The 23,222-nt window shown below is 41.3% G+C and overlaps 1 protein-coding gene across 1 annotated transcript in view; it reads left to right on the plus strand.

Moving 5' to 3' along the window:
* The window catches only part of LOC132348993 (ubiquinol-cytochrome-c reductase complex assembly factor 1), a 92,271-nt gene that overhangs the window by 37,015 nt on the left and 32,034 nt on the right, over nt 1-23,222 (plus strand). Inside the window, exon 7 of the mRNA XM_059897057.1 lies at nt 12,939-13,047. Coding sequence (XP_059753040.1) covers nt 12,939-13,047 — 109 coding nt within the window. The remainder of the gene's footprint in view (nt 1-12,938; nt 13,048-23,222) is intronic.

Genomic DNA, 23,222 nt, shown 5'->3' on the forward strand with positions numbered 1-23,222 from the left:
GTGGTCATTTTCATTGCTGGTCATCAGAAACCTATAACAAATTATAGCACTGACATTTACGCCTGTACCTCTAAAATGTGCATACAGGTTAGATTCATGCCAGGTTTGTTGCATGTAAAAATATTTAACACCTTAAACAGTATATTTTTTCTTCAGCTGCAAATTAAGTAGCCAAAAAAATCAATTTTTCATCTAATGTTACACAGTATTAAAGGTCAGAAGGATATAGGAGAGACGTTGAAGTGGGGGCTGGGGACTATTTATTGAACTGCCAGATCTTGGGAAAGTAAATTCTGGAGAACTAAGTTTACTACTTTGACCGTAGTGAGTATCTGAGGAACGTGGGGAATGGTTGCCCTGTCAAAAGGACCCTTGTTTGAGACTGCCTTCAGCTGAGCTTTGCATCACAGGACTGACTACTATATAAAGACTTTTTGGTTTTGATCACCTCTGAAATATTTCTTCTGAACTCACATAGTTAGTGAGATTGGCTAAGGGGCCTAAGGTGGCAGTTCATGTTGTTTTTTCCTAAGCCGGTAGTTTGTTGAGTGTACACTGTGTCCTGGGCAGTCAGTAAGCTATGTCAGGAAGCTCACAGTCTAGTGAGGGAGATAAGACATATATAATAGTCAGTTATAAATTGGACTGGCTAAGTTCTGTCATAAATCTGAGTAAGTAGTGCCTGTAGGATCACAGAGGAAGCTGCAACTATCAAAACCCTTGAAATGTGCCATGTCTTTTAGTCAGGCAGCTAAGAAGGCCAACCACCTTCTGTCTGTATGGTGAAGGTTGGGAAAAGGTTCAGGGAGGGCAGCTGGATGTACTGAGAGGAAAACTACTTTTTCAAGGGTAGAGGACTGCAGAGGTGGCCCTGTGGAATTACTCACTGGAAAGGTGGGAGGGTTGAGAGGAGGCTAGGCTGTTCCCAGAGGAGCTCAAAGATAATATTCAGAGTCAGAATGAAAGACTCTTTATTGCCCAATAGCCAGAGGTATCAGAGTGTTAGAGGGAGTGGATGGCAAAATAAAAAATATAATCCTTGTGACCACATCCCAAGGTCAATACCTGACTGCTAGCAGCTGGGAGAACCTTGAAACTACTTGTAGTTCTTTCAAGTTAGCCACCATTTCCAAATGTGCCTGCTGAGCCTTCCTTGCTGAGGTTGGTTTAATTTCTCAGAGGAGTGGGGAGTACCACCACCAGTTAAGTAGGGGGAGGGAGGCCTGTCTATGCTTGGTGTCCCCTCCATCCTTCCTCCGTGGTTCTCATGACCTGTGGGCTTCGGTGGGATGACTCAGCAAACTCTTATTGTGTTAAGGACTGGGGGGCACTGGAGAGTAGGATATGACATGGCGTGCCCCTTCAAGAAGCTTAGTCGAGTGGAAAACAGGCACAGTACAATTGCCTGTAATGGATGACAATGAAAGAAGTGCTGTGCCCAAGGCACAAGCAGATACTATGGAAGGACAAGGAGGTGTGACTAGATCCAAATTTGGTGGATGAGGAAGTACGTATTGGATAAAGTGTTGCTCTGTGGTAGAGGTGACATTTGAGATGTACCATGAAGGGTGAGTAGAATTTCTGTCAGAGAAAAGGAGGGCATTTGGGTTGAGGGAATTATTAGGAGCAAAACATAGAACATGTACAAGAACATGGAGTATTTGAGGGCAGCCAAGTTGTCTGAAGCACTCAGACAAGTTGTCTGAAGGGCTGGTTTGTGGAGGAATGTAGTAGAAAGGGTCACCAGAAAGTTACTTTAGTGTCCAATTGTGCTATGATCCTCCAAGAAGAATTGGGGAAACTCTCTTAGAGGGAAAAAGGGATCCACCCCAAGTCTGCAGAAAAGCTATGCTCTTCTAAGTCCTGTTTTCTTAGCCTGAAGCTCCAGGAGGGTAACTGAGGGATCACCAAATCCAGTATTACAGGGCTCAGTGGACTTGCTAGGGATGTGCAGGGTTGAAATACCTCCTGTGGGTGGTAGTGTGAGGGAGAGGTGGGGAGGCTTGGAAAGCAGTCATAAAAATAGAATCTGCCCCCCCGCCCCACCCGTGGAAAAAAAAAAAAAAACCCACGGAACTAGAATACCCTGGCAGTGGACCTTACAGAAAGCTTGCTTAGGTTCCCAAGGGTGATGACTCCCCGTTGGCTCTCAGAATAGGGACAGGATTTCTCATATCCTGTTAGTTTCCTGTAAGAGGTGTTGATGTTTCCCTTATCCTGTCTGCTTTCTCTGGTTCCCAAGTTTTTATGTGTATTGGGATTTAGGACTGGAACCCCTCCAGTTCCTAGAAAGCCCTTATCAGTTGTGTATTCTTGTGAGCTTGCAGCTTTGGTGACTATGTGTCCTTTGTCTTTGCTGAACAAAATTAGTATTCACCATGGCTACTGAAAAAATGCTGAGAGAGGTTGCTGTGTGGGGTTTCCAGCATTCCCATGTGGACTTGATAAAAGCCAACCTCCTCCTTTGTTCCCTGTCTGGGACAGTGGCATTGTGATCCATTCAGGTACCCACACCAGAAACCTGGGAAGCCTCCTTGACTTTTCCCTCACTCCCTTCATCTGGTCAGGCACCAGTTTCACCATCTGCAACTTTTTTGACCATGACCCATAGTAACAAATGCATTTTACATTGCAATCCAGAACACACACATGTATCTGACACAAACGTTTTGTAAAACTTATCCTTACAATGTCAGATGATCTCTGATATTTTCTACTCCATTTGAATTCATTTAAAACAGAAATTCAAGATGTCACCCACTAAATTGATTTCACTGGGTTACAAGTAACAGTACCTGAAAACTGGTGTTTGGCCTTCAACTTCCCTCTTCCTGTGCCATTGGTCTTCTCAATACAAATTGGATTAGTATACACACACACACACACACTCTCCTTAATATTCTCCATTGTTCTCAGGATAAAGTATGTTTCCTAGCATGGCATTCATATCCCACCAAATATGCCACCTGTGCCACTCTCGTCTGGTACCACTACCACCATCACTCCCTCCCCTGCAAGAAAAAATTAAACTATGTAATAGAAATTTCAGGTCTTCTGCACAAAGTTTTCTCCTGCCTAGAAAGTCCTTCTCCTTCCTCTCCACCTGACAAACTCCTATTTCTTGTTCAATATCCAACTCAGATATCTCTGCTTTGAAGCCTTTCCTTCCCTCTGAAGGCAGAGTTATTTCCTCTTCTGAGTTCCTTTAATATTTTGGTTACCTTTCTTATAGCACTCATCACATAACATTTTTATATTTTATCATATATGTGTCAATCTTCCTTGTGGATGGTGAATTTATTGAGACCAAGAATTATTTTTATTTTCCTTTTGGAGAGATATGAAAATGAGATATTTCTTCGGCTCGATAAATGTTGATTAAATAATCTATGGCCTCAGATCTGACTTGGCTCCTATGGCAATTGGAAGGGTCGGTGCCACTGCCTGTTAGTGGGGAGAGTGGCAAAGCTCTGTGCCTACTTAAGTTTCCCTGGGGGGTGAGATGTATGTAGGTAGAATTTATGTTGGTGTTCTAAGTATTAATAGATTTGCAGAGACCCCCATTTTAAAATATGTCATGGAAACACTAGTATGTTTTAGATGCAGAAATTAATTTTAGAAAATGGAATGGAATAAATAAAATTAGAATATGCCCATGATGGAGGTAGAGTGGAGAGGAAAATGCAGTTTGTATTTTTAAAAATTATTTTAAAGTCAGGTATATCATAAATACAATAACTACTAGGCCCTTTACAGTACTATTTTAAAAATTATTTACTTATATTATCTCACACATTCTTATAACTGCTTTATTCCTGTTTACATGAGAGATCAAAGACTGAGAGCAGTCAGAGAGCTTGGCCACAGAACTAGTTAGTACATGGTAGAGAGGAAATTCAAGTATGGGTCTGGCTAACTTTGAGTTGCTTTAAGTTGCTTTCCTCATTGGTAACTAAAACTACTGAAGTATCTAATTAGATAATTATTTATTAATACGAATAATATTTAATATTAGTGATACTATTTATTACTTAGTTAAGTACCTGCTTATTCTTAAACATAAATCCATAAAATTACAGCATTTGTTTTCTAATTGAACCTACGGTATGCAGCAGATTTGTTCCCTGCCCTCATAGGGCTGAGGGTGTGGGGGAGAGACCTGAAAGAAGTCATTAATAAAATACAACTGGGATGGGTGCTGTGAGAGTAAGTGACAGGGCTCTGTGGGGGAAGAGGGATACATAACTTAGTTGAGGGAGTGTGGCTCACTCAGGGAGGGCTTCACTGAAGAGATGACATTTAAACTGACCCCTGAATAATGAGTAGAAGTTAGCAAGTCAAAGAGTGGATGAAAAAGCATTGCAGGCAGAAAAAGCATTGGTGGGGAGGGAGTTTAGGAAACCAGCAGAGCCCTTTTTACAGATGAGCTTTTATGCTCAGCCACAGTGTATGAATAGATAAAAGGATTGCTAGTTGGGTTGAAGAAGTGGGAATGACCTGCTCACTTCAGGTCTTCCCAACACGCCCACTGATAAGGGACCCTTACGTAGCTCCCTGGAAACTCAGAGCACAGTTTAAAAACCGCAGATCTAGTCCAGCTCCCTCATTTTACAAATGGGGAGATGATCTTGGCGATTTTAAAGGATTTTTCACAGGCCTCTTTATCCGTAATGGAGGATCCGAGACTCAAATCCAAAACTGACTCTGCGAACTGCTCCGTCTGCAACACTTTGCTTCCTGCGTGCGTGTCCCCTTTCGGTGGTCGTGGGATGGGAGTCTGTGGCCCTGAATTTGAACTGCATACCACCGACCAGCAACTGTATGAAACTGTGTTTCTTAGCATTCACTGTGTGTGTCCTGGGAGAGGCAACAAGTAAACCTGAAAATAGTACAGGGTGCCAAGGGCCGTGTTTGATAAGCAGACATACAGATCTTTTGGAGCACGGGGAAGGGAGGCAGCCTGGGGATAGTCAAAGAAAGCAGTTGCATTGGCCCTCTGGGGTCTAGAACTAGAGGACATGGGGTCTTGAGGAGTTATTAGCAGAGGAAGAATTAATTGTAAACTACTTTTTAAGATGTCCCAACTGAGAAAGAAAGATGAGAGGATGATCACTAGAGGGAGAAACAGGATGGAGGGGGGAAGCATTTTGTTATTTGTTTTTTTGTTTTAAGATGGGGAAACACTGGAACATTTTTATAAGCCTAAGGGAAGAAGCCTCTGGGAACGAAGAGAAAGAAGTAAAGTGTGGAGGTGGAAGGGGTTGGAAAACAGACTGGGTCCAGTCTCAGTCCAGCCAGAGAACCGCCCTGGCAGACACTCCTGGCCTTTTCAAGAGGGCTCTTTAACACCACCACAGCAGTTCTGATGTAGTTGTAGGGCTTTCGAGCTCATGCTGGATTCCAGCAGCTCCAGACCTGCTGTATATGGTGAGCCCGGGCCATGTGCACATCCTCTCTCTGCCTCCCCCAGCCAGAGTCGCTCTGTTTAAACACACACACACACACATGTAGCTTTTTGCCCAAACCAAAGGCCTGTGCAGCATCATTTTACCAACATTGCACAACCTAAGAGCACTGGTACCTGCTCCCCAGGAGCTTGTTCGTTATAGTGGATGTGACAAGCAGGCCACAGGCCAGGTGTAGCTCTTGGAGGAGGCTCTCTGTCAGGTGAGATGGCTTAAGGAAGTGCCTTGCCCCACTTGTCTGTTTGCCCACAGACTGTCCTGTGGCCCCCATGCTCCCCACATAAAGGGTAGGCTTGGTGGGGAGGGAGTTTAGGAAACCAGGTGGAGATAGCCATGCACACAGCCCCAGGAAAGGGTCAGCATGCCAGCTCACAAATAAATAAACTCATTCATTAGCACACTGCTGAGACTTGAGTGTGGCCATGTCAGCTCTGCTTTCTTGGCCCCAGCCGGTGGCGGAGTAAGGGAAACAAGCTATGTGAAAGTCCCTTTGGGATTCCTTCATAGCAGCCAGAGTGACACACCTGCCCAAGTGCCCACTAGTCTTCATTGAATTCAAAATCAGATCCTCTCTGAGCGGCTTATAAACTACCATGAGGGAGAAACAAGGCCAAAACACAACTGGCATTGTCAGAAGGCCCAAGCCGAGCAAGTGAGACAGGATGCTGAGAGCTGCCAGGACATGGCAGGAGGTCAGAGTCAGGAATAACAAGAATTCTTCCCTCCCAGATTTGGGCAGAGAGGAGAAAAGCGTGGCTAGGAAACTCTCCTTCCTTTGAACTCTGCAGGCAGTGTTGTTGTCTTCCTCGAGTCTGACCTAGCAGGAAGAGGCCCTTGGAGCTGTGCTGTCACAGGATGGGGGAGCAGTCAATACTGACACTGCCCTGGGAGGCACTGTGGCTTGAGGCAGAGAGGGGGAGCCCAGGCTTCACTCCAGCTCCCCTCTCCTTCACTGAGCAACCTTTAGGTACTTAACCTCCTCAGAGTGTCAGTTTTCTTTCCTGTGAAATGGGGACAGTTATACTTAGATGGTGATGTACATTGAAAGAAGTGGTGAATGAAAATGCATCTTACAGTGACAAGTCTCATATTAGAGGACTTAATAAATGGTAATAATCATTATTACTATTTGCCATAAGGCAAAATTTACATCTTAGCCCTTTATATTTTGAGACTCCTAGTGAATGAGTCTTTCTTCCCTTTCCCCCTGTCTTTTAGATATTAGAGAACCATCGGACTAGGGTTTGAACACTCCTTTTTTTCTTTACTTTGCTAACTGGGTTATTTGCTTTCCTTATATGTAAAAGAGATCAGCATTATTTATGAGGCGCTGGAATCACTGAGAGACAAGGACAGTACTGTGAAGCTCAAAACCTCAATAATAAACTGTGGGTTAACAGCATCATCAAACTCGGGAGGGGCAACCGGAATTGCTCCTAAACAGAGAGTAGTTTATGCATAGATTAAGTCTATACTCGGAGTAGGTACTAAATAGATACTTGTTAAATGAATGATTAAATTAATTATTTAATACAAGCATTTTAAAATTACTAGATTGTCTCTTTCTAAAAAGACTAAAAAATAGACTTTATTTTTTAGAGCAGTTTTAGGTTTGAGTGGAATATTGTCTCTTTTTAAAGTTTCTTTTGCATTCTTAAGGGCAATTTTTGTTATGTTTTAGCATTGAAGTCTCCCCTCTCCCCCTCCCTCTTCCCCCCAGAACAGCTCTGAAATTATGAAGTAGCAAATTAATCAGTAGCAAAATGTAACTTGACCTCTCAACATTTAATTTAAGCATTTATTATGAGGAATGCATCCATGATGTAAATTGAAGTAGAGCTGTCCTGATCTTTTATTTAAACCTAGTATTCTCAATTGTGGAATAGTTTACTTAATGAATCAAACATATTGTATGGGCAGAGCCTGTGACATGTGTTGGCTTTGTTTTGTAGTGGGTACCAGGACCATCAAATCTTTTTTGTTTACCATTTTGAACTTGTTTTACTCATTTTCTTTTCACCTTCCAACATACTTTAACCTATTCTGGATCATTCAGGAGGTCCTGATAACTCTTTTTCTAAAAAAAAAAAAAAAATTTATTTATTTGGCTGTGCTGGGTCTTAGTTGCTGCGTGCCGGATCTAGTTCCCTGACCAGGGATCGAACCAGGGCCCCATGCATTCGGAGCACGGAGTCTTAACCACTGGACCACCAGAGAAGTCCCGGTTCTGGTAACTCTTAACTGTATTTTGCCAGGCTGCCTTCTTTGAGTTGTACTCGTAGCTATAGCCTCCCTGTTGAACTGCTGTTGTGTTTGTTTTAAATACATTTTTAGGTTCTTTCCTTTTAGTTTGCCAGCAGTTACATTTTGCTGTTGTAGGTGTGTTTGCCTCAGGTTAGCCAGTCTTTTCCCTTCTGATATTTTATTTCTAATATGATGCTAGTTTTGAAACTTAAATTATTGCCCTTGTGAGGATTAAATGAAAAACAAGGTAAATGGATTTTGGAAGGTTCGTTCTAGTCATTAAAGAGGCAGAAAAACAGTATAACTCTGGGATCAGATTATTAGGGTTCAGATCTCAGCTTTGACACTTAAGTTTTGTAACTCTGGGCAAGTTACTTCTCTAAGACTCAGTTTCCTCAACTATAAAGTGGGGACAGTAAGAATACCAGCCTCCTATAGTTGTTGTAAGGATTAAATGAAATAATGTATCTGAATCACTTAGCACAGTGCCTGGCACATAGTTGTGTTAGCTGTTAATTGCAGCACTTGTCCATTTTTGCTATTAAAGTGTTGTTTTTGCTTTCTTCCTATTTCTTAGTCTTATTAGAATAGGAAAAAATTGCCAGATAAGCTGAATTCAGCCTAGATCAGATGTTACCCTAACAACTGCTAAATAAATTACTACAACTCTGTTATCCTAAAAAGGGTCTCACTGGGGTGACTGTAGTATCTGTGGATGAAACACAGAGTTGGAGTTGAGATTTCTTCACCACCATCCTTCTGTAACAGATTGTTTTTTCAACGTAAGAAAAGTGTATGTAGAATGCTACCATTGTGGGAAATGGGGAGAAAAGGGAAGCTACTATTTATGTAAAAAGAGTACATATACACTAAGTTGGTATATATATAGATTACATGTGGAAGGTTTCCTAAGAAGCTGCTAACTGTGGTTGCCTTAGGGAGAGGAACCTGGTGATTGGGAGATGTGGGTAGGAAGGGGACTTAATGTTCTTTTTAACATGTGCATGTATTATCTATTCAAAACATTTACTAAACAAAGAAAGGAATAGACTGAACTTGTAGGCTTCAAGGTTAGGTACCCTAAGAATTGACCTTCAGCTTGATCTGGACATTCCAGGCAGCTGACTGTCTAAGATGTGGGCCCCAGCCTTCAGCTATGCTTTTTCCTTGAAGAGGACAAACACAAAAGTTCTTCATAACAAGACGACTTTTCTGTCCTTAACTACCTAGAGAATTTGATTCACAAATTCAGGACAAAAATAAGTTGAGCCTTTAGTTAGCTGAGTTTGGTGATGGTGGATGAATGGACAGCCCTGTGGATCAGAATCTTATTTTCCCAGTAGAACTCATGGTTATCTTCAGTACACTTCCTGTTGATGAGAAGACTGATTGTTTTGATTTTTTTTTTTTAATTTACTTATTTATTTATTTATTTTTGGCTGTGTTGGGTCTTCGTTTCTGTGCGAGGGCTTTCTCTAGTTGTGGCGAGCGGGGGCCACTCTTCATCGCGGTGCGCGGGCCCCCCACCATCGCGGCCTCTCTCGTTGTGGAGCACAGGCTCCAGACGCGCAGGCTCAGCAGTTGTGGCTCACGGGCCTAGCTGCTCCGTGGCATGTGGGATCTTCCCAGGCCAGGGCTCGAACCCGTGTCCCCTGCATTGGCAGGCAGACCCCCAACCACTGCGCCACCAGGGAAGCCCCCGATTGTTTTGATTTTATAACTTTAACTATGTGAGATGAAATTTACTGTAGGACTTTATATTTGATAGTGTTTTCAAATTGTCATCAATTGTCTACTGAACTAATTAGGTACGGTGTTTTAGGAATAATTAGAATTTGCCCTTCTTTCATTTATCAGGCTTGAATTTATAGTTTTTAAACTCTTAGTATCAGCAAAATTAGGTGCAGGTTGCAGCAAACTTTGCTCTTGCATTTCTCTCAAAAGGTAGATGCACACTTAATTTAAATTTCTGGATCAGACAATTGTGAATACCATAGTTCTACTGAAGTAAATATTCACCAAATTTGTCATTTTTCAGCCTTGGAAAGAAAGGGTTTCCAGCTGGGAAGAAAGAAAGGGTTAACTTCTGAGAGACTTATCTGTTCTTAAAGCCAAGGTCTTATTACACCCCTAATCTTATTACACCCCTTCTTCCTGAAAAACATTCAGTGGCTCTCCTTTGTCTACTGAGTGAAGTCCAGACTTTTAGCATGACATTTTAAAGCCCTTCATGACCTTTCTGGCATATTTTTCTGTTTCCTATACTTCCCTTCCACAAAATCTAGGTATTGTCCCATCCATGTGCTGAGCTTTCCACGGCCCTGTCTTTGCTCATAATGTTCCACCTGCTGGAAATTCTCTTTATCTTTTATCTGTCCAACTGCAGCTCACCTTTCCAAGCCCCAGGTACAATGTTTCATTTTCCATGAAGCTTTCCCTGATCCCACTCAGCCAAGAGTAATCCTCTCAAACTCCATTGCACTTTGTGTTCCTCTTGGACGGATACTTACTGCGTTCTCTCTTAGGGCTCTTGTCTCCCCTAAGGAGACTAACTGCTCCTTGGAAGCTGGGCTCTTGTTAACCATCACTCTAATCTCCACACAGTAGGAACTCAATTTATGTCCATTGAGTGAATTTAGTGTCAGTCAGCATCTTGAAAGTATCTTCAATTTGCTTTACCTTTTCAACCCAGATAACCATTTGACTGTAAGCGCTATAATACAAACTGCTCTGAAACAAAAAACACTTCACTCCATGTTGATATAGTTAGTAAGTTTATGGTCTGAGAAAATCTGTGCCTTTTAAACCTCAGAGGGCAGGTGTATTAACAAGCTACAGAATTTTCATATAAATGAAGAATTCCATTACCTCACTATTGCTGTTGATGAATTGGCCTCTGACGACACTTAAGCATCAAAACACACAGCGTCTTTTCAGGTGGAGAGGCTAACTTTGGTTAACTTTAAGAAAAATCTTATGAAAAAGGACTGTTGAACTTTCCCCAGTTTGTTTCTGCCTTGGAATATGCTCTATATCATATAAAGTGGCCAAGTCTTTTTCCATGACCTGTTTTTATTGTCACAAAGTGTTATTTCTTAGGCACTAACTGGGTTCAGAGGTTACAAATTTAGAATCACAGCATCAGCAAATCCCGAGGTTGGAAGGGACTTTAGAGATCGTGTAAGTCAGCCTTCCGTCAGATAGATAGCTGAGTTGCAAATTCTCTACTTTTTGAGGTCATCCATTACATTATTCAAATCTTCAGAAACTCCCCTATTAGAAAGTTTTTACTTTCAACATTCAATGTTGAGTAGTTTTTCTCCCTCTGTGACCCACCCATTAGTTCTGATTCTACCTTTTGGATAAACAGTCTAATCACTTTTCTGCAATATTTAAGGCAACTGTCCTGTTTTTCTCCAGGTTAAATATCTTCTGATCTTACAACTCTTCCTCTTGTCTCTTAAAATATAATGTTCAAAACTGTCGACAGTACTCCAATTAGAGTCTGACGTGCGCTGAATAGAACAGAAATCTCACGTTGTACATGAAGATATTATATTTGCATTACTGTTTCTAAAATCACATTAATTTGGGGGGCAACCATATCATCTTCTTGACTCCCCTTCAGTGTATACTGTCAACGTAAGCCTGTAAGGCTTTTTTCACACATAGGTGGGCATGACTCACCAATCCTGTACCTCCACAGCTGTTCTTTTAGACCCAAGTGCAGGACCTTAGATTTATCCCTGTTAGATTTAGCCCATTGAAACAGTCTGTTGAAGTATTTTTGGTTCATGGTTGGGTCATCCAACATATTTGTCTTCCTGCCCAGCTTCTTGCAATCTACAAATTTGATAAGTACGTTTTCTTTTCTCCATCTTAGTCATTAACAGAGATGTTGAGGCAGGCCAGGCTGGAATCATTCCATTGGACCTTACTATTGCTAGTAGATTTAAATGGGCAGGATTAATTGTGTATGGAGATAGAATTGTCGGTTTAGACTGAATACTCCATAATTATAGTAGGAGTTGTCTTTTAGGTGAGTAGTCCTATTGTAGCTGCTTAATAACTATTTAACAAGAGATAATAGAAATACGTATGGTCATAAGAATGAGATTAGGAACTAGCTTGGAAAGTTGGTGACCCTGTTTATATTCTTATGTATAATTAAATATAATATTGTATTTATTAATTAATAAAACATAATATAATTCTTACATTCTTATGTAAGGTCTTAAGCAGAGGGCATTCTGGACTGATTAGAGGCAATGTGGTATAGGGGAAAGAGCCCTAAACTTGGCCCTGAGATGTTTTATTCATTTATTTATTCAGAAAATATATATTGAGTGCATACTATACTTAAGCCCTAGATATACAATGATTAAAAAAAACCCAAAAAAACCCAGACTTGATGTCTGCCTTCAATGGAACTTACATTCTAATGGGGGAAACAATTTGATAATTATACAGATGAAATCATAATACTTTCTGTCATCTATATTCTGGACGGGTACTATCCAACAGAAATATAATGCAAGTCACACATTTAAAAGTTGCTAGTAGCTCCATTTAAAAAAGTGAAAAGAAAAAAATGAAACTAATTTTAATTATAGGTTTTCTTTAACTCAATATACCTGATAAATATTTCAACATGTAAGCAATGTAAAAAATTTGAGATATTTATATTCTTTTTTCCTGAACTGAATCTTTGACATCTTAAACTTATACCACATCTCAGTTTGAACTAGCCATATTTAAGGTGTTCAATAGCCACATGTAACTAGTGGCTTCCATATGGGACAGCTCAGTACTATACCCACCTTTATAGACTGCTCTGTGGTGTTGGGCAAATCATTTTCCTTCTTTAGAACTCCTGTTTTCATCAGTAAAATGAAGGACTCAGACTTATCTTTAAACAACTAAAAGTGGTCCCTTTCATGTATGAGGGAGCCTTCTGAGGTGCTCTAAATAATCTATGTCTTGATGTGAGTGGTACTTACATGGGTGTATATTATATTATATGTAAAAATTCATCAAGCTGTACACTTAAGATTTATGTACTTTTCAGTGTCTATGTTATAGCTCAATAAAAGATATTTTTTAATCACTTCTAGTTTTTTGATTCTGTGCCCTTTGATAAAATCACTCAGATGAGCTGACTTTCAGTGGAAATGTGTGATATGAAAAATGCAAACAGCCAGTAACTCTTTATGTCTTCTTCCCACCCAGGATGTGTCTAGTCCGAATGAAGCAGGAAGGCCGGAGTGGGAAATACATGTGTCGTATCATAGTTCATTTTATGTGGGAGGATGTTGAGCAGCGTGGCAGAATCATGGGGGTAAGTGAGTGCTATCAGATTCTGGTCCTGGAAAACTCCAATGAGGGATTGCCTGACTTGAGTTGAAGTTTTATCTGTTCTAGAATGGCCTGATGTCAAGTGGTAATTCACCTAGAGTCACTTCTGCCTCTATGAAGACTGGCATGCTACAGACACTTTATTTATGTATTTGCACACATTATCATGATTTGTCAATGTGAGTACATCCTATGTACGGAGATGGGATTATTAAGTCCAAATCATGGTGATAGGAGAGATGGATTTGGTGAACAGATAAAATCAAATAATAATAATCCAGTTTTAGGACACTTTGCCTTTGATACCAGTTCAGTGTGTCAGTTCACAATTAGTTTGGATGGAAAGACCCTGGCATGGGGCCTGCACTGTCCTCAAGAACTTAAAAACAAGCTTCTTGATCACTGACAACCTAGAATACTTTGGCAAGGTATCTACTGAAAAGGTACATTAGTATATTTAATAACCTGAGAAAGGGGAATATGTAGTATGTATATAACAGAATAGAAAACCAAAACCAAAACATTAGGATACAGTTGGTTATATAAATAGTAATCTCTTCCTTTGTGTATATTGTGTATTTTGTGTATCTAGACCGTGTTTTAGTAGATTGTAGTTCCTTGTTTTTTCCCATATCATTGCCTCCTAGCTTGGGAGCATCTAAAGCCAAACCATCAGACAGGGTCACAAAATGGGTTAACTTGGTTTCTTTCATTACAGCGCAAAGTTCCGTGGTTTTGCGTGTATATATTTTATCATATATGATATCATCCTCTATGCACTTAAATGCAACTTTTTTTTTACTCAACAGTATATCTTGGAGATCTTTCCATGCTGTATGGGAATTAAGTGGGAGATCTCCCATGTCTTACTTTTATCTACTATAATTATTTTCACACACTTCCTATGTTATTGTCTGATGGTATCATGTGCTCACTCTATGTGTGAAATTATAGTCTTTGAGACTATATCATGGAAATGATGGTTGCCTACTGAGAATCTGGATTGAGGGTATTTTCAGATTCTCATGACTTTGGAGGAAATGCGTATATAGAAAGCACAGTAGACATGGGTTCATCTTTAGATAGCTTCACTGACATTTACATGCCTTTCTCTGGGACAGCAGACCATTAGCATTTCTGTTTATTCTAAGAAGATGATAGCATATTTCAAAGTTTTAGCTGCTGTCATCATCATCTTCGTCATTATAATCATCTGTTTTGGAGTCAGTATTCACCTGTCTTTGTAATTACACTCTTTGCTTCCTTCTTCATTTTTCTCACTGTCATACCTTACTGCTGTTTAGCTGCCCAGAGTGGGATCAGCAGTCTTCAAGCTATTCATCCAGCTGAGTGTCCCACATGCCCTCAAGTACTTACTACCCAACTCTGTGGCAGCTCACAGTGGATATACAGTAGTGCTGGCAGTCTCAAATCATCCCATTTAATGATGACCAATGATACCCCCTGGCCAGCCAAAGCCTCGGCTGACTGCCATGCGGTTACACAGTAGTTCTTCTATGAGTTAGTCTGTTTTCTTATCACTGTTGATTAAACTCTGCTGGAAGTGGGACCACTAGAGCCATGTGGACCACAGCTGTCCCCAACCTGAATAGCTTAATGAGTCATAGGTTGTCAATTCCTGGACCACAGGAACCTTTTACTCTACCCCACCTCCACCCCCAAACGAATTTCCTTTGGGACCTACATATATATATATCTCCATCACCAAGGTTCAGCAATTTGAACCTTCTCCCATGTTACTTTATAATGTCCCTTCTACTTGACTGTATGCTTTATAAAGGCAGGAAACCTGTCTTATCCAGTTTTTTGTTTACACAGTAAACATTGGATAAATAAATACTTGTTGAATGAATGAATAAATTGAACTTCAGCCTCTGAAATTCTGTTTTAAAGCCAACTTATTTGTCAGATAGATCATACTCGGATTATTAGTCTCTGGTCCAGGTGTACATCAATGCAGTCCTGCAGGAATTAGCCTTTCTTTTTTTTTTCTCCCATTTTATCCAACCATTTTTTTCTATCTCAATTGTTCTACATATGATGCTGTCCTATAGAGAAGTGTGTTAGACCAGCATTTCTCAAACTTTAATGAGCCTACAGTTCACCTGGGGATCTTGTTAAAATACAAATTCTGATTCAGTAGGTTTTTGGTGAGACCAGAGAGTCTACATTTCTAAAAAGCTTTGGGTGATGCCAATTCCACTGGTGGGACTGGGTGGGGGAGGGGCAACCACACGTTGAATAGCAGGGTTTCAGATGATCCATAATGCTCCCCAAGTATAGACTCTTAAATTTGTCTTCGTGAACAGGAATGCCAAGCTCAAGTTTAGTTACAAAGACTATAAATAAAAGATGATTTAAAAATAATAGAGGGACTTCCCTGGTGGCTCAGTGGTTAAGAATCTGCCTGCCAATGCAGGGGACACGGGTTCGATCCCTGATCTGGGAAGATCCCACATGCCGCGGAGCAACTAAGCTGGTGCGCCACAACTTCTGAGCCCGCGCACCTAGAGCCCGTGCTCCGCGAGCAACAAGAGAAGCCACCACAGTGAGAAGGCTGCGCACCACAATGAAGAGTAGCCTCTGCTCGCCGCAACTGGAGAAACCCCGCACGCAGCAATGAAGACCCAACACAGCCAATAAATAAATAAATAAATAAATTTATAAAAAATAATAGAGATTTGAAAGAGTTGGGGAATTAATATTATTACGTTTCTGTTATAATTGATTTGCTCCTCCCTTTCCAACCTCATGCTATAAACAGACACCCTTTATACAGGCAAGAAAATTATATATTAGCCACTTCTAAGTTGTGAGTGTGACTGTGTGTGTATAGAGGGGACCTCAGTCTTTGGCGTTTGTACACCCTAAAGAAATGAGAAGGTTAGGCTGGAGAAGAATGGCACGTGGCTGGAGAAGAGTAGCAGCCAGAGGGAGCCAGTCTGGCCTGGTTCTGACCCTGGCTGGCAAGTCTTTTCTCTTCCCCTTGCTTCAGTTTCTTGGTTAAAAAAAAAAAAAAACTTGGGGGGCGGGTAGCTACATGATTTCCAAGTTTCTTTTCAGCTTTGAAAACCTATGATGTGAAGGTGGTAATTTGCAAATCTATTTCTGTGTTATTTGGCATCTTTAAGAAAACTCATATAAAAAGTAGAATTTATAAGACTGATCATTGTAGTGGTGATTTTTCTTATGCCAAAGAATTCTTAGAGGCCATTACTTTACTTGAGTGGATTTGTGTGGGGAAGATTGAGAATGTGAATTAATAACACATTAGAAATTTGGATCAAGAAATCCTTTGAAATTAGAGTTCCAGTCTCATTTGGTGGGAAAATTTTCGCTTTCCAAAAATTTGCTTTTTATCAGCTTTTTAGGAGCCCAACTATTGTGAAAAATATGGCAGCCTCATATATCATCAGTGAAGCTGGTATAAAAAGTGAGTGTTAAATTTGAGGTTACAAAAATCACATCAATAATTTAGAGTGTTCTGACTTAAAAAAAACATTATTTGGGATTTAAATTTATAAATTAGCTGTGGAAATAAAGTTCATTATATCGCCTCATCTGGTCTTGTTTTATTTCATTAACTGGTTCTTAAAAACCTTTGTGAGCTGAGTTGCAGCTGAAGAGGTTGGAGACCATTTTTCCTTGGGCCCTTGCCTCACTCCTGAGTGTTGGTAAGAGTAGAGAACTAAGACTTGACACAGCTGTAAAAACAGACAGCGCCTTTGGCCTCAGCACTTTCTCCTGGTGCAGGCAGATTTCAGATGTAAATTTCACTTTCTACCTCTCCTACTAATGAAGTCAGTTTTCTTTTGCTGGGTTTGCAGCCAGGTGTGTCCAGTCTTGTTGCTAACTGGAGCGCTTTACTTAATTTTTCCATTTGTGACATTTCAACCAAACTTAAAAAACGAACATAAAAATTAGCTCAAGGCAGTGGCTCAAAGTGTTAATGGTAACCTTAGGCTGGCTAAACGACTTCCTTTCAGTTCTGCCCTGCCAGACATCTCCACCTTGTGGCTTACAATAAGCAGGTTTAAGCTTCCAAACTGTGGAGACAAGGTAGGAGTGGGTGGGGATGGGCTTTAGTTAAGAAATGGCAAGTTTATCTCTGTCAGTGGTCCCTGGCGTGACAGTTGGCTTCAGCAGGATGTCAGGTGATTTCTTGCTTGCTGCTTTTCTGAACAAGGGTGAACCTCCTGTCAGCTCATGGTCTCCTGCTCTCTCTGTAGCAGAGCTGCTTGATGGAATGGTGCAGAGGGCCTGGAAGGAGGTGGAGGAGCTGTGGGCTGAATTGGACTTCTTTGTAAAATTCTACTTCGCTTTTCAGAACGAGCGTTTTGCTTTGTAAAGTCCTCTGATCGTACTCCAGACTACCTTTCCAAACTAATTTCCGCAACTCTTCTTGAACCTTAAATATGAGAAACCTCTACACATGTATCTGGTACATAGGAAGCACTCGGTGAACATCACATTCCATCTTTGCCTCACATACTTTTCACTGCAGCCAAGCTGAATGTCTTGCGTCTTTTCTCATGTGGTACATATACCTAGATTGCCCTAACATGCCAGCCCCAATTCCTTCATGTCCCTCCACTTCAAATTGGAAGCCAATCCCGGTTTCCCCTAGCTGTAAGTACCTTAATAATTTATCTTTACCCTTCTTCTGGCTTTTACTGTTTCTATTTTGCATCAGTGTCATTCATGTATTGACTGCCTTCTGGGTGAATTCCAGGGGGGCGGGATCACATGCATCCCTCTTTGTATTCTCCAAAGTGCCAATCATTGCTCCTTGGCTGAATGTGTGCCCGGTAAATATCTGATGAAAGGAGATGGTTCTGGAAGCCCACTATAAGTGTTGGAAAAAGTAGGGTGAGGAGGTATCCTTTTTATTCTGAGGATATTTGTTTGCTCATTAGTCTTAAATATTGGAAGAAAAAGAAATGAGAAATTGTCTCCACTCTCAATTTTTCTTTTTCTTTGTCCATGATTTCTCATCTTCTAGTGGAATTATTTGATTAAAAAGAAACAATTTGTAAATAAGGTACTTTATGTTTCTAAACCAGAAAAGCTTTAAATCTATAAAAGGTAGTAGAAATAATAATTACATGTACTTTAGTTTTTCTGGAAATTTCCTTCCAGACCTCTGTAATTCCATTCCCATCTCTTCCTTCCCCCCACAAAAATCTTCAATCAAACTCCTTTGTTTTACCATGAGGTAAAAATTTTGCTATACTTTGCATCTCTAGGTCAGAATTAAAACTCACTGCCAAAGGTATTGTTTTAAAAGGCAAGGACCACTTTAGGGGTATAGTTTTTGTGGCCAGTAATATGAATGGTGGAGTGTAAATACAGAGCAATCCCATGGGCTCAAAGCTTGTAAGAATACATGTTTGTTTTTCAATATCAATCGTTCTTTTGAACATTTTTTAAATGTCCTAAGCTGTTGCAGTGGATACTTATTTATTAGGGGAGAGAAGACTAAATTCTTAGAAGGCAGAGCAATTCCATTTTGGAATTGGCCCATGAATTTGAGCCAGCTGAAGATGTACCTCTAATAGATGCGTTCCTTTCTCTACACAAGTTTCTTATCCTCAGGCCTTAAGAGGCAGCAAGAGTGCATGGAGTGTACGCTTTAGGTGGTTTTCTGACTGACTGGATGCCTGGGTGCGTACAACCAGAATGCCAGTCTGATGGCTCAGGTCATGTGACCTTCTGAGTGGCCTACTGGATTCACTCCACTTCAGGCAGTGTCCCTAAAAGAGAAGTTATAAACGTTTCTGTATTTGAAATTAAAGAAAGCGTGAGACTGCTGTCTATGCACATGGTCATTTATCTCTCTCATGGCCATTTTTACGTTCAGTTATAGATTGTGAGTTTCCTGAGGTCTAACTCTTACTTGTTTCTCTTTGTATTCCTGCGGTGCCTCAGTGGAACTTTGTGTTTAGTAGGCATTCAGTAAATGTTTCTTGACTGAATAAATAAGTGAATTTCATCCACTTTTTTTTTTTTTTTTTTAAAGTCCTTTTGGTGGTCAACCATATACTACCCGATCTGGCCCCAGCCATCTCTCCGACCTCATCGTCTACCTTTCTGCCCTTTGTTTCACTCCACTCTAGTGATGCTGGCTTCTTTTTTTTTTTTTAATTTAATTTAATTTAATTTATTTATTTATGGCTGTGTTGGGTCTTCGTTTCTATGCGAGGGCTCTCTCCAATTGCGGCAAGTGGGGGCCACTCTTCATCGCGGTGCACGGGCCTCTCACTATCGCGGCCTCTCTTGTTGCGGAGCACAGGCTCCAGACGTGCAGGCTCAGTAATTGTGGCTCACGGGCCTAGCCGCTCCGCGGCATGTGGGATCTTCCCAGACCAGGGCTCGAACCCGCGTCCCCTGCATTGGCAGGCAGATTCTCAACCACTGCGCCACCAGGGAAGCCCCATCCGCTTTTTTATCTTCAGTTTACCTCCTGGAATTTCTGTAGGAGAAACAGTGACCTAATTCAATTTTACAAAGCCCTGGCTGACTCAGTGCATGACACAGTCCTGCCTTCCCCTAATACCTTCTTAAGTACTCCTCATGCTAAGTACTCCCAGTTCAGCTCATCACTGCAGAACTGTTTACCTCTCCAATGCATCACATTTCTTTTGCCTCCAATCTCTCTGGGTGCCCTGTTCCATTTGGTATCTTTTGTACCATAGTTAGAATACTGCTTAGAGCTGTGTGCATCGGGCACAGCTAAAGCCATTTTCCACACCTCTCTTTCAGGGGTCACTACTGCTACTCCTAAATAAATCTCACTCAGGAGATGGGATAAAGAGCTCCACGAACCTGTTCTTCCTGTGTTTCCTGTCTCACTGCTAAGGTCATCACCACCAGTCCAGCCCCCCAAGCTAGAATTCTTAGAATGTCCTCAGCTCTTTCCTCATCCTCTGCATCCAGTTGTCTTGTGACTTTTCTGCCCAAAATATCTCTGGATTTTATCCTCTCCTCTGTTCCATTGCTTCATGTCAGTTCCTCATCATCTGTCGTTTATTGGACATGGCTTCCTAACTAGTTCCTGGACTTTCCCCCTCTAGTGAACCTGCCACCATGTAAGCTGCCAGAGGTATTCTCTCTAAATCCCACATCTGATCATATCCCTCCTTTATCTAGAAATCTCTGAGGGACAAAATTCAGACTTCTTAGCAATGGCATAAAGAACCCTTCGTAGTTATATCGGAGAACCTTCTTGGTTGTAATACAACAACCTTTTGTTGTATTACTCTTAACACCTTAAAAAAAAAAATAAGTTTGAAGCTTTACAAAGTGAAAAATTGGGGGAGAGGCCTTCACATTCTGGCCCCAGCCCACCTTTCTAGTCTAATTTCCAGCAAGCTTCTCTTACATGCAAATGTTCATGCTTGAGCATGTGCACACACACACTCAAACACATGTTCCACTCATGCCTCATTTTCACTGGTGCTATAATATTCCATGTTCCTTTATGCTTCTGGGCCTTCGTTCATGCAGTTCCCTCTGTCTGAAGTGGTCTTAATCCTGTCTCCTCTGCTCATGGCACTATAAGACACAGCTGGATAGTACCTCTTCCAAGGAACTTTTCCCAGCACCCCCCAGTAATATTAGTATATTTGGCCACTCCCTTGTCTGTATTCCTCCAGCACTTTGCACAGACTTCTGAGATAGGACTTATCATGCTGTACTGTAATTACGGGTTTGTGGAGGTCACGCCCATTAGATGGGATAAGGATCCTAGGATCCCTAGTGCCTAACACAGAGTGCCTAACGTAGTCACCCCTCAGATACTTGTTGGGTGTATGTATGTGCTTCTATTATTAATGTCTGGCCAGCACTATCTCCCAAATACTGACTTAATGATCTCTTATGGCACCTGGATTCAATTTCTCTGACCCATCCCCCCACCCCCCCAAAAAAGTTTCGTTTTTCTCTCTCTGACCTGCCTCATGGATTCCCTGGCTCTCTCATCACTTATACTTTTAATCCACTTTATAGGATAGATGAACCTTAGAACATTAGACTGGGAGCCTCAGAGATTCTCTGGGTCTGAAGGTGCTCAGGTGTGTGTATTTTGAAAAACTTCCCCAGAAGGTTTCTTTTTTTTTTTTTTTTAATTCTCAATTTTACTTTTTTATGTCGTTTTGATTTTTTTTTTAAGTTTTAAATTATTTATTTATTTATTTATTTTTGGCTGTGTTGGGTCTTTGTTTCTGTGCGAGCGCTTCCTCTAATTGCGGCAAGTGGGGGCCACTCTTCATCGCGGTGCGCGGGCCTCTCACTATTGCGGCCTTTCTTGTTGTGGAGCACAGGCTCCAGACACGCAGGCTCAGTAGTTGTGGCTCACGGGCCCAGTTGCTCCGCGGCATGTGGGATCTTCCCGGACCAGGGCCCGAACCCGTGTCCCCCTGCACCGGCAGGCAGACTCTCAGCCACTGCGCCACCAAGGAAGCCCCCCGCCAGAAGATGTCTGATGCCCATTTCAGGTTAAGGACTATAGATTTGTTCCCACCCTCTCACTTCTGTGGTGAGGAAATGGAGTCCCAGAGGAGTTAATTGATTTGCCCAAGGTCATGCAGCTAGAAAACAGCAAAATGAGGACCAAAAACTAGGGTATGCTGATTCCCAGTCCAGTGTCTGCTTTACTGTACGATGATACCTCTGGGGGTGAGGGGGAAGTGGAAATCAACTTCATGGCAGGTTCCTTCTCCCCTGTCTTGTTACCAAAGACTTCCAAAGACCAAGAGGACAGCTTTTCTTGAATCTAGAGGTGTTCCATTTCTTCAGTGCAGTCCCAAGCCTGAGGCCCCTTTATTCAGAATTTCTAACCCAATACAGCAGAAGTTTCCTACTCAACAGGACGGATGGAGATTAAGGGGAAGAAAAAAAGACAGATGAGAATGCTAACAATGTTCTGAATTTGTTTCTTTTTCCAGCATTTAGAGTCTGAATATCTCCACATCGTCTGAATTCGCCTTAGTTGATTTTACAATTATTTTTCAGAGTCTCCTCAGTTATGTTTTTTTTAGGAGTAGAGGAACACCGAGACTGAACACCGTGCTTGGAGAGGCTGGGCTGGGAGACTAACAGAGGCGGTATTATACTGTGCAAAGCCAATAAATGTATTCAGGAGACACCTAGATGTGTTTCTAGAGGAGGGCATTAGGGGGACGGGTCTGGTGAAAAGGCAGAAGGGTGGGATTAAGATAAATTAAAATGGGGCCAGCACATTGGATAAGGGGACAGCCTCTTCCTGTTCCCACCATTGCTTAAGATTTTTCATTCTGCTTCGTTCAAAAGTTAAAAGCAGTCTTTACCATATAACCTCACACCCTCCTGTCCCCCATGGGGAAAAGAACTTAGTTTAAAGGCTATTTCAGCCTGATACAGCTGTGTTTATTACTGGATTGCTACATCTGGATGTTCCTGGAGAACCTCAGACTTAAAACTGGAAAAGAACCTTGAAATAATCTAATCCAGAGATTCTCAAAGTGGTCCCCACACCAGCAGCTTCAACATCACTTAGGAACTTGCTGAATGAGAAACTGTGGCGGTGAGGCCCAGCAATCTGTATTTTAACAAACCCTCCAGTTTGAGGGCCACTGCTCTAGTCTGATCCTGTCATTTAAATGATGGAGAAACTGGCTCTGGGAGAGCTGAGTAAGCTTACGTTAGAAACCAACCGAAGAACAGAACTCGGGTTTCCTGATGGCCAGTTCTTACTGCTCTCCCTGCTAAGAGGACATGTGAAAGTTGAGGATTTCAGCATAATACAGAAACAGAGTTCAGCAATAGTAATAGCTAACAATTATTGAGCACTTTCTCTTTGCTGTGCACTTTATAAGCACCATTTCAGTTTTATGTTTTACAACAATCTTACCTGTGAAATCCTATCCTCATTTTACAGATGGAGAAACTAAGGATCAGAAAAGTTAGTATATTAGTTTCCTATAGCTGCTGTAACAACTTACAAACTTGGTGGCGTAAAACAATAGAACTTTATTCTCATACTTCTGGAGGCTAGAAATCATTTTCACTAGGCTGAAATCGAGATGTTAACAGGGCCATGCTCTAGGGAAGAATCTGTTCTTTGCCCCTTTCTAGCTTTAGGTGGCTGCTGGCATTCCT

The sequence above is a fragment of the Balaenoptera ricei genome, chromosome 15, assembly GCF_028023285.1.
Source record: "Balaenoptera ricei isolate mBalRic1 chromosome 15, mBalRic1.hap2, whole genome shotgun sequence".
Classification (NCBI taxonomy): Eukaryota; Metazoa; Chordata; class Mammalia; order Artiodactyla; family Balaenopteridae; genus Balaenoptera; species Balaenoptera ricei.